Here is a 12,696-nt window from a genome sequence, read left to right on the forward strand (position 1 = left end):
TGATTTTTTGTATTTCCGAAAAATACGATTTTTTGTGTTTCCAAAAACTTGATTTTTCATTTTTTTCGAAAACACTCATTTTTTCATATTTCCGAAAAACTCGATTTTTTGGCAAAAAAATTCGATTATTAATTTTTTTGAAAAACTCAATTTTTTATATTTTCAAAAATATTTAAATGAATTTAAAGTTTTAAGTAAACATAATTTATTGAATCATAAAAATATTACATACAATGAATATATTTTTAGCGATTTTTTTTTTTATTTTTTAGGAAAAAATAATTTTTAGATTTTTTTTTAATTTTCAGGAAAATAAATATTTTTTAATTTTTTAGAAAAAATTTTTTTTTTGATTTTTTTAATTTTCAGGAAGATAAATATTTTTTAATTTTCCAGGAAAAAATTATTTTTTTATTTTTTTAATTTTCAGGAAAATAAATATTTTTTTAAATAATTTTTTTTGCTAAATTATTATTTTTAGTTTTAGGAAAAAACAAATATTTTTGAACCAGTTTATAAAACGAAATTGGTTCTAAACCAGTTTTAAACTGAAATTGAATTGTTTAAATTAAATGGTTCAATTCATTAACCATTTAAGTGATTCAGTTTTTTAATGGTGCAAAATAATTCAGCTCTAGTATACAATTCAGTTAACCATATTTTTGAACACCCCTTAGTGCAAACACACAGGTAACACATCAGTACTGTGTAAACGCACGGGTAATCCAGCCAAAATTTGTGTGAACGCACGGGTAACACAACAATATCATGTGAGCGCACGGTAACCATATTAAAATTTGTGCAAACAAACGGGTAACACACCAGTACTGTGGAAACTCACGGGTTACCATATCAAAATCTTTACAAACCCTCAACTTATTATATTTTTAATACAATTAAAGAAAATAAACATCACTACTAAAAAATTCGCTTTTAGTGACCGAATTTTTTCGGGAACTGTAGCCATCGAATTAGCCACCAAATTTTAAGACTATATACGTAAATTTTAGCGGTCCCTAAATCGGTCACTAATTAAATTTAACCACCGAATTAGAGACCCCCATTGTGTGATCGCTAGTTCGGTCTCCAAAAACGGGCACTAAATATTTACATTTTTCAAAATTTCGAATTCCTAATTCTTAAATCTGTCGCAAGAGGTTAGCGACTAGCACTTTTCCAACCGAGAAATGATGATCGCTTTTTCGGTCTCTAAACCATTTAGTGAATGATTTTGATATTTTTTTGGTCTCCAAATCGGTCACTAAAAGCGTTTTTTCTAGTAGTGCATAAAAATCATGTATATTTTTTAATAGTGCAAAAAAGTGTTTCACTGCTAGATCACACACATAAAAATCATGTAATGATCCAAACACATGTTTTGTTTTTTAATTATTTATGTATCTAATATTTTTATTTTGAAATTACTTTTAATTGAAGATACAATTATTGTACAACTCTATTGAGAACAATATTTCATTTTTATCTATTTTGTACAATTTATTTCTTAGTTTGTCTTTAATATTTTTTTGATTTAATTAACTTATATTTTCTTACAATTAAATTTAAATATTTTTATTTTATTTAAATTTCAAAATTAAATTGGTGACAATTCCACGTTCCACACCAGAACAGGTGCGGACGCACGGGTTCTCCAGTAGTACATTTAAATAAAAATTATTTTCTGCAAAAAAAAAAATATTCATCTTGATTGAGAGATATTTCTTTCCTATAGAATAATTGCTAAGGGATGATTTGTAAGTTGGTCAAGGTCTTGCACTATTGCTTTCCTAATTTCCCAGAAATGTTTAATGTGAAGCATTGACCATGAAAAGCAAGTCTTCGGGAATTTAGGCAATTTGCTTTTATTTAAAGTATGAAAGGCAGCGAGTGACACTTACATTAGCAAACACCAACAACTCTGCTTCACTTATTTCTAAGAAAATCAAAACTCATTAGTTATGGATGCATATGCTGCAACTATCACCTTATCTCTATTCATGTCCTTACTATTACCAAGTACTACAGCTGAAACACAACCACCACGAATATCTCCCGGTTCCTCTCTTTTCATTAGCAGTGGTTATCTCTCTTCATGGACTTCCAATTCTAGCCTATTTTCTTTTGGCTTTTATCCACAAGGCAGTGGCTTTCTAGTTGGAATTTGGTTGGTTGGAAAGAAGAACAACACAATTGTATGGACTGCAAACCGTGATGACCCTCCGGTATCCTCAACTTCAAAGCTACAATTTACCATAAACGGTACAATAATACTAACGGATCAACATGGACAAGAGAAGCTTATTGTTAATGCTAATGCAAGAGCTTCATCTGCCTCCATGCTTGATTCTGGAAACTTTGTATTATATGACTACAATAATATTTCCAAAATCATATGGCAGAGTTTCGATCATCCAACTGATACTTTGTTGGAGGGTCAATCTCTACCGTCTGGAAGCCAACTTTTCTCTAGTACATCGGGGGCCAACAGCTCAACTGGAAAGTTTCGTCTCCACATGCAGATTGACGGTAATCTTGTTCTGTATCCAGTATACACAACAGAAACGGGTTGGGATGCTTATTGGAGCACTCACACTAATAGGGTCATTTGGCCAACTGTCCAATATCATCTTTACCTCAACTATACAGGTTTACTGCTGATCTGGAATAGAAGCAGTGATGATAACCTTATTCATATTGTGAATGATAATGATAGAGCGGACAAGCAGAACACTGGAGACAAGACTATATATCGTGCAACCCTTGATTTTGATGGGGTTTTTCGGCTGTATGCATATCATGTTAACAATAGAAGTAACGGTATTATGGATAGTTGGCCGGAGAAGAATACATGTGAGGTGAACGGGTATTGTGGCTACAACAGTTTCTGCACATTCAATGACGACAAACCAGTGTGCAATTGCTTCACCGGTTATAAATTTATAGATGTAAATGATTATACTCTTGGATGTGAAAGGAACTATTCAAAATCAGAGTGTAGAAGTGACAAAGATGGTGTGGCCTTTTATAACATGGTCCCAATGGACAATCTTTATTGGAATGACCATCCTTATTTCATAGATGAACACATGTCATCAGATCAGTGCTCATATGCTTGCTTGGTTGATTGCGACTGTTGGGCTGCAATTTATGACACTGGAGATGGCTGCAAGAAACAAGGAATGCCTTTGAGATATGTCAAACGATCGCATGATTCTGAAGGTTCTACCTTGACTTTCTTAAAGGTTGGAAAAACCAGCACTCCAAGCTCAAAGAGGTATGAAAAACCTATTACTTTTCCAATCAAGATTACAAATAACAAAGCAATAGTGAATATTATTGTTGTTACATCCGTATTTAGTATTGTTTTGTGTTCGGTGATTGTTATATCCATTCATTATATATACAAGATTCGGGTATTGAAATACAAAAGGATAACAGAGACTTGGAAATTCGGAGGGAGGAATGATGAGGTGTCTTTGAGAAGGTTTACATACAATGAGCTTAGAAGAGCAACAAATCATTTCAAGGAAGAGTTGGGTAAAGGCTCTTTTGGAGCAGTTTACAAAGGAGAATTAAACAAAGGTAAGAAATTGATTGCAGTGAAGAGACTAGAGAAGTTGGTGGAAGATGGAGAAAGAGAGTTCCAAGCAGAAGTGAGAGCCATTGGAAAAACCCACCACAGGAACCTAGTTAGATTGCTTGGATTTTGTGCTGAGGGAACTAAAAGGCTTCTGGTTTATGAATACATGAGCAATGGCTCACTTGGAAAGCTTCTGTTTGGTGATCAAAGACGCCCGAATTGGGATGAGAGAGTGAGAATAGCACTGGATATTGCTAGAGGGATGTTGTATCTCCACGAAGAGTGTGAGGCACCAATCATTCATTGCGACATAAAGCCTCAAAACATTTTGATGGATGAGTTTTGGAATGCCAAGATATCTGATTTTGGTCTTGCAAAACTTCTAATGCCGGACCAAACCAGAACTTTCACGGTGGTTAGAGGAACAAGAGGCTATATGGCTCCGGAATGGAACAGGAACGTGCCAATTTCACTGAAGGCGGATGTTTATAGCTATGGAATAATGCTGTTGGAAATTTTGTGCTGCAGAAGAAACCTAGATGTTAATATGTTGGAACCTGAGGAGATTCTTCTCTCTGGTTGGGCTTATAAGCGCTTTGTTGCAGGAGAGGCGAATATGCTTGTACCTTGGGAAGTCGTTGATAACAATGTCTTGGAAAATATGATTAAGGTGGCACTTTGGTGTATCCAAGATGACCCTTTTCATAGGCCAACAATGAAGGGTGTGGTGTTGATGTTAGAAGGAGTTACTGATATAACAATTCCTCCCTGTCCAGATTCCAATCCTGCATGAAGAAACTGATGATGCAGATGTTCCTCATGTGTCTTTCAGTTTGTTTATTTGTGTCATGTTATGTATTCATGTTTTTGTTTTAGTTGTTAAGGTTGTCTATGTCTTGTGCGGAGCAAAAATAAGGTAACAAGCCAATGACCAATGTAGTAGTTATTCTTCTTCTCCAGGTTGATGTTAAAATTTAGCAAGCACATGTTTCTTGCCATATCTTAATCTATTTTTCTTTTCTACAACCTCATTTGTTGTGGAGTTTATCATTTGTTTCACAAGCTTTCAAATGATTTGTTTTCAAATATAATTATGATCACTTCTGTGAGATATTGGATCGAACTCTAGTATGGTCGAAGGGTAGTTTCTTGGTTCGACAAGATTAAGCATGAAGTCGAAGGTTGTTCACATGCTTGTGTCGAATATGGTAGGGTTGTTAGCATGTTAAATTAGGTTTAGTGTTTAAACCCTAATTTGTTAAGTTAGCTTGTTTATTAAGTTGGCTTGTGTAATGGGTCTTGTGAAAAAAGCCCATTAGTTAGTATGTTATGTTTTATTATAAATAGCATACTACTCTCTCATCATTGCAACACAGCAAATCCTAATTTAGGGTGAGAGATTATTTGTTATTCTTGTAAACTTATAATCTTGTTTTCTAAGAGAAAGTAAAAAAAATAGCAGTTATAATTAAATTCTTGTGTTCTTCTTCATTGTTCTTTATTCTTCCCCTGTATTATACTTTGTTTTGGCATTGAATTCACAACAACTTCTAAATGTTTTTTTTTTCTTTTCATTTTGGATTTGTTTGCAGAATACAGAAAATACGGAAGTACTAAAAGTTTTTCTAGACTCTCAAGTACAAAAAGTTATTCAACAAAATATTAATGAAAATATGGATAAACGGCCACACACACAAAAGTTTATGTTGATTCACTCGTAAACGAGAGGATAATTCAATCCCTTCACATTTGAAAAAGTTCCACTATAACTCCAGATGATTACAGACAACACAAAAGACAATCTAGTCTTAGATTTTTTTTCCTCACACTAGATTACTTCATTTCCTTACCTCGTGTAAGCGCTTCCATACCTCAAAACTTAAAAGACTAGATTTTCTATGGAAAAATTACAAAAGTGATTGGTTTATACAACAACTCTCATAGAGATGTAAACAAATACAACTTGATTACAAGTCATTTAACTTTTCTAAAACGTGTAATGAATAAATAACACATGTTATTGAGTGTTTATATTTTATGTTCCATTTGAAAATCCAAATTAGATGTAGTTGGTGAACAGACGATCTTGAACCGACGGTGTTGATCTTCGATACGCCGGCGTAGGGTTGACCTAGAAGGTTAACACTACAACATTCAAGTCAGTTCAAGATTCAAGATGAGGGTAGTGAAAAATGAAGTTAGAGAATGTATAGTGCTTTCAGTGTTAACTAACTTTTATACTTTGGGTTAAATGGAGTGATTATGAGATGAACTAGGGCTCAACTATTTGAGCCTTTGCCCGACTTTAAGCAATTTTTCCCAAAGCTTTGTTGGGCACTAAAGAAGTCAAGGAAGCCTTTACTGACTTTGGTCGGCCTCCACTGATGTTGTCCAATGTAACACCTAAAACTCCCCACGCATCAATTTTTAAATTAAAGCAAGTATTCATCACATATGTACATTTAGGATGTCATTCATTAACATACAACATATGCTCCGTAACACTTATCATTTAAAATAAAAACATTTAAATACACCTGTCATGGCTTGCTCACCTTCGCTTAGGGTTTCATCGCATCGAAACTCATCAAATAAGCATGCTTCACACTTATTAAGTCTCATAAAAAATACTTTATTTGGAATTAAAACAAATAAGGAAAAAGTCTCCACAATCAACATAAATGCAAACATCAAGACTATAACATTCAACGCTCGATTAAAGAAAACATAAAAATAGAGAAACATCATTCGTCCACCTAGTGTTAAAGAATCAAAGCATTAAACCACTAAAATGCGATAAATTAACAAAAATAACTCCAAGGGCTATCTTCCACTTACAACAATAACTTCTAATCCTTGTTATCTGCAAGATGTCCATGGTGGACAACATCAAAGCAAAGGGGGTGAAAATTCACTTTAATAAATTAAATGGTATAAGTTGCAAGGTAGAATATAAACTTCTGCACATTTTCTTCATCAATCACATAATCATATTCTCACACCCAATTCAACATCATACATAATTAGAGTCAAGCATACAACTCATATATGCAATGAAACTCAGGATAACAACCCGGCTCATATGCATGTGGTACCACTTATGAACAAATAGGTTCATCTTGCTCCCCGATCCCCACCATAGGATCAAATTTCCTCTTGAATCCAAAGCACAAAATCGCTACCATCTCCACAGGTAAAAATTCATTAATCCTTCAAAGAATTTAGCTTTTTACACTAGATCGCCACCATATCATCTGAGCTTACCAAAATGAACTGAAGTTCAGACAACATGATGCATGATATACGACATTAAGATGCAATTAAACACAAACACACACACACACACACACACACACACACACACACACACACCGACCCATCTTCTGACCGTGTATGCTACCATAGGATGTAGAACAACACTTTCTGAACCTTCTTCCTCGTTTCTCGTTGCACGTTTCTTTACGTTTCTGTTGCATCCGCAACAACTGCCATGTAACTGTCATTGACGAGATCAAGCACATCTTGAGCGCCAAACAACACACGCATGTGAATCATCCACTGATTCCAATTCTTTCCATCAAACACCAAAAATTTTGTACTCAAACTACTATTTCCACCGTTCATCTTTGATATTGTGCAAGAAAAATCAATGAGATCTTACCAAACACTTGTGTTTCCCGATCCTCGAAATCAAGAAATGTGATTTTGATGTGATTTCGATTATCAATTCACTATGAATTAAATGCATTTGAAATAAAAAACAATCACACACCTCACGTACACTTGTGTTTCTCTTCCCGTGGTTTCGAATCGGAGCTCTAGATACCAATTGTTGGAGCACAATGAACAAGATGAAGATGGAAGAAGAGAGAGGAAATTGTAACTAACTTTTACTCAATTGAAAAACGGTTACAATGAATGATTCTACTCACTTTTCATTACAAAGCAATGCAATATATACTAAACTCTTATTAGGCCAAACTAATCAAAGCCCAACACAGGGTCCAAAATAACCTAATAACAAACACTCTGAATGTGCAATTACACTTTAATAAAATAGAGTATTGATATCACTCCTCATAAGCCCGTTGGAGGATAAATGTAGGCGAGTTATTTTTATTTTATGAAATCAAATTAATTATGTTTAATCATTTATGGGAAAAAATTTATATATTACATCATTTCCATAATTATCTTAAACTAATTCAAAGGATAACTCATATCATGAAATTAATTTATGCTTTAACCAGGGCGGAAAATGAGTCGAGTCGAGTCGATTTGAACTCGTCTCAACTCGGTTAGACTCGCTAATAATTGGTTAAGCTCAAACATTCGTTCGTGTTCATGAAAAACTTTTTTCAGCTCAAACTCGACTCGTTAAAAGTTCACGAACAACTCAGTTCAACTCGTTAGATTTATCGTGTTAGGTTCAACTCGCTTGATTCACGGACTTAAAAGTCATCTTTTAAAGTCTATTTTTTTTAAATATTTGACATTTAAATTAATATTTTTAAAATAAAAATATAGAAATAAAATAAATTTATAAGACTAAAATTTAAACGATGTTGATTTTATTTGTATAACTATTTTTAGAAATATTTTGTTCACTTTTGAATATTAATTAGGGTTAAATATGTTTTTGATCCTTATAAATAACTTAAATTTTATTTTTAGTCCTATTAAAAAGGTATAGTTTTATTTATAAATATAGTTTTATTTCCTACTATTTTCTAAATTTTGAAAACTGTTTAATTATTTTTTAACTTTTAAAATTTTAAATAATATTTTTCACACATGTTTAGAATACTACGTGTTTAGAATATTGTAATTTTTAAATTGTTTTATTTACTAAATTTTATAATTTTTTAAAATGAGAAGAATTAATATAAATTTTTTAAATTTTAAAAAATAATGATAAAATAATGAAAATTTCGATTTAGAAATGAAATTTTGAGTTTTTCCTTTCAAGAAATTTTTTATAACGTTCTAAACATGTTTGTAAAACAATTATTCAAAAATACACATTAATTTAATAGCATGAATTAAAACTTTATGCATAATAATTTTATACGAACTAAAACATTTTATTTCTTTATAGAGATCAAAAGAAAAATTTAATAATTTTATACGGATCAAAAATATATTAAACCCTATAAATTATTAATTAAACCGTTAGACTAAAACTATAGTCTCGAATTTAGAGCAAATTTTTAAATCTATTTTTAAATCTATTTTTAAAGACAATAAAATTCATCATCTCATATAATTGAGTTAATTCATAAATCTAACGAGTCGAATTATGTATACTTTAAGTTCAACTCATTTAGTTAAAAAAAACTTAATTTTTAATTCATATTTAGCTCATTTGGCTCATGAACGGTTTGGATTAACTTAGGTTCCATTGTTTGGATTGATTAAAAATGCGTGGAATTGAGCGGAACCGGATGGAATGCATTCCATCTCATTCCATCACTTTTCATTATTTTTTATACCCTCCGATTTGGGCGGAATGACAAAATATTTATATTCCGTCATGAAATACTCAAACAATGGAACGCCATCTTTATTCCATTTCGCTCCATTCCGCTCTATTCTACTTCACTCCATTCCGCTCCGTTCATTTTAGTCTATCCAAACATAGCCTAAATTCCAAACTATTTTTGAGTTGGTGGAGGTTAGCCCTAGTTGCAACATCTTTTAAATACGGACACAAGCAAAGTGAAGAGTCTTCAAAAAGGATAATTAGTCATAGAATAAAGTTTGGTCGTTCAAGCTTAAGAGTTCTTGTTTAACTGAGTGATTTTGTAGTCCTACTATGGCCTCCACCTTTGTTCTTTTATTATTACTGTTCTTGTTCATGCTATTTACAATTGAAGCCACAAACACTAAAACTCAAAAACATGACTCCAGCAGTATCATACCGTTGGGGTCTTCACTCTCTCCTAAAGGCGAAAATAGTTCATGGTCATCAAGTTCTGGCCATTTTGCTTTCGGGTTTTACCCACAAGGCAGTGGCTTTGCGGTTGGGATATGGTTAGTTAGTCCTTCTGCAAACACAACCACTGTTGTGTGGACTGCTAACCGTGATGAACCAATAGTTTCCTCTGAATCTATGTTGAATTTCACAGAGCATGGTCTGCTTCTTCAAAATGGAAACAGAGACTCGCTTACGAATATAGACTCAGAATATTTAAAGACAGGGATAGTCTCATGGGCATCTATGCTTGATTCTGGCAACTTTGTAATTTATGATGAAGATTCGAATGTTATTTGGCAAAGCTTTGATTATCCAACAGACACCTTATTAGGAGGTCAGAATTTTACTGATTCTGTTTATTTACTCTCCAGTATTTCCTCATTTGACCATTCAAGTGGACGCTACTATCTCAAACTGCGAAGTGATGGAAAGGTTGCTGCTTACCCGATTTACAGTAGCAGAAGTTCACAGGATGTTTATTTTGAGCAACAAGGCTGTCTTTGCTCAGATGGAGGGCCTAATTATAGAATATGTTACAAAAGTAGCAATAAGCCTGGAAAGAAGACACACAGCAATACAACTTCAATCTACCGTGCAACACTTGACATTGATGGAAACCTGAGATTGTATGAGCACCAGTTTCACTTTGAGGGCTACAACAGCTATCATGTGGTAATGTTGTGGCAAGCACTTAATGATACATGTCTAGTGAAGGGGATATGTGGGTTGAACAGTTATTGCTCCTCCAACATGAGCGGTGATGCTGTCTGCAAATGTTATTCTGGTTTCATCCCATCCAAGACTAAAAGCAGTCCTAACATGCCTATAGACTGCGTACAGATGAATAACAGAGATAATTGTGAAAGCAGTGAAGGACCAATGTTGTTATATAACTTTACTCGCTACAAGAATATTTCTTGGAGCGATTTTCCTTATTCTATTATTCCCATGATGAAGGTGGAAACTTGTGAGAAGGCTTGCCAACAAGATTGTGTTTGCGGGGGAGCAATCTATGTATATACAGACGGCAGTTGCAATAAATATAGGCTTCCACTTAAATATGGCAGGGTTCAAAATGATTCTTCCAATGTATCTATGGCCCTATTAAAAATTCCTTCTTCACCAACTGCCAGTAATTCATCTCCGAACTCAGACGACTCCAATGTGCCAAAGCCAGATGTTGTTGTTGACAACAAGAGAAAACTGATAATGATTCTATCCCTTACTTTGGGTTTCGTTTCATTGATTTGTTTGGTCTTTGCAATATCTATTTTCTTCACTTACAGGCGTCAAGTTAATAGGTATGCAATGTTGTCCGAAAGTGAAAAACTTGAATATACTGAAGAATGCTCCTTGCGTTCATTCTCTTTTGACGAACTTGTAAAGTCAACAACGGAATTTTCAGAAGAGATAGGGAGAGGATCATTTGGAGCTGTTTATAAAGGTAAAATAGGTGATACTAACAGAAGTATTGCGGTGAAGAGACTGGATGAGAGAATTGATGATGAAGGGGAAAGGGAATTCCAAGCTGAAATTACTGCTATTGCTCGAACTCATCACAGAAATTTGGTTAAGCTTATTGGTTTTTGCATAGAAGGATCAAAGAAGCTCCTTGTTTATGAATTTGTTAGCAAAGGCTCTCTTGCAAATCTCCTCTTTGAAAGCGAAACAAGAATATCATGGAAAGAGAGAATGAAACTTGCATTGGACGTTGCTAGAGGACTGCTGTATTTACATGAAGAATGTGAAGTCCGAATCATCCATTGCAAAATAAATCCTCGAAATATACTTATGGATGAAGCATGGACCGCAAAAATATCTGATTTTGGATTGGCAAGGCTATTAAAGAGGGGTCATTCAAGAATTAATATGGAGGATGGTCATGGTACAAGCAGGTACTTGGCTCCAGAATGGCAGAAAGAGGATACATCTATCTCAGTAAAAGCTGACATTTACAGTTTTGGGGTGGTCTTGTTGGAGATTATCTGCCGCAGAAGAAGTATAGAGATGAATAATATTTCTTCAGCTGACGAAATTCTTCTCTCCAGCTGGGTATATCAATGTTTGGCAGCAGAGGAGTTAAACAAGCTTATCAGACAAGAAAAAGATGTGGATTGGAAGATATTGGAAAGAATGGTGAAGGTGGGGCTGTGGTGTGTGCAAGACCACCAATCTCTCCGTCCTACAATGAAGAATGTAATACTGATGCTGGAAGGTTTGAAAGATATTCCAGTTCCTCCATCTCCATCTGGCTCAGTTGGATAGTCTTGTAGGAACATTATGTGTTGCTTGTGTGATTTATAATTTGTGCTGTCACAGTTTGATCATTTTAATTTATGTTGAATTTGTGCCGATGGTATAAGTCATATGTAACATAAATATTTGTTTAGTATTTTCATGTATGGTTTGTTTATTTCATGTACTTCTGGGGCTTCATTTGTTTTTCTTTTATTGTTGTTTGAGCTGTGTTCTTGCGATGAAATTTATCAAAATCTAGCTTCTGTGTTTGTTACTAATGGAAGACGTGTAATAATATTAAATATAGGCACTATCATATATGAGTATTTCTTTCTGTTGTGATACAAATCTCCTAAAAGAAACTACCACACAACCAGATCAAATGCATGATCCCTTCCTCCAAGATCCAGTCTCTTTGTTTCTTCATATATGTGTGAATAGTTTGAAATTGACAACAGACCTTTCATTGACTCTACGAGCAAATTTTGAAGCATTTAATATTGGTACGGGACACTGCACAATAGGAATTTGATTACAAAAAATGATCCGAGTGTTTTTAGCATATATATCATAATGCATGCATGCATATAACGCAGTATGGGCGACATCCAGCTAGATTCGGGAACAACTTCAAGAGAGTATATCTCGCTCGATTCAATATCGGGGGAGGCGAGAGTCTCCTGGATTACTGTTGTATTAAACCCATCTTTAAGGTGGAAAGCTTGGATAGAAAATCTGCTCTGTTTTTTTTTTCCGGGAAATATGTTCTATTTCAAAAGAAGCAATGCGAGAGCATAGACTTTATACCTTTTGCAAATATTTTATCAGTTGAGGCTCTTTTGTCTGGTACTGCCCAGAGACTTGGTTGACGACGAACTGAGAGTTGCTTTTAGCCTTTAGT

General features: G+C 33.9%; 2 protein-coding genes across 2 annotated transcripts; both read left to right on the forward strand.

Moving 5' to 3' along the window:
- Nucleotides 1-1,807: 1,807 nt before the first annotated feature.
- LOC131604056 (G-type lectin S-receptor-like serine/threonine-protein kinase LECRK1) lies at nt 1,808-4,539 on the forward strand. Its single transcript, XM_058876549.1, has one exon. The coding sequence runs from the start codon at nt 1,959-1,961 to the stop codon at nt 4,371-4,373; it is 2,415 nt and encodes an 804-aa protein (XP_058732532.1). The 5' UTR covers nt 1,808-1,958; the 3' UTR covers nt 4,374-4,539.
- Nucleotides 4,540-9,312: 4,773 nt separating this feature from the next.
- Nucleotides 9,313-11,970, forward strand: LOC131604066 (G-type lectin S-receptor-like serine/threonine-protein kinase LECRK1). The gene has a single exon (XM_058876561.1). It carries the CDS (start codon nt 9,396-9,398, stop codon nt 11,820-11,822), a length of 2,427 nt encoding a protein of 808 aa, XP_058732544.1. The 5' UTR covers nt 9,313-9,395; the 3' UTR covers nt 11,823-11,970.
- The last annotated feature ends 726 nt before the right edge of the window (nt 11,971-12,696 follow it).

The sequence above is a fragment of the Vicia villosa genome, linkage group LG1, assembly GCF_029867415.1.
Source record: "Vicia villosa cultivar HV-30 ecotype Madison, WI linkage group LG1, Vvil1.0, whole genome shotgun sequence".
In the NCBI taxonomy this organism is placed as follows: domain Eukaryota; kingdom Viridiplantae; phylum Streptophyta; class Magnoliopsida; order Fabales; family Fabaceae; genus Vicia; species Vicia villosa.

Excerpts from the sequence above, each read along its gene's own strand:
- LOC131604056 (XM_058876549.1), top strand. The coding sequence starts at position 1,959 with ATGGATGCATATGCTGCAACTATCACCTTATCTCTATTCATGTCCTTA.
- LOC131604066 (XM_058876561.1), top strand. The coding sequence starts at position 9,396 with ATGGCCTCCACCTTTGTTCTTTTATTATTACTGTTCTTGTTCATGCTA.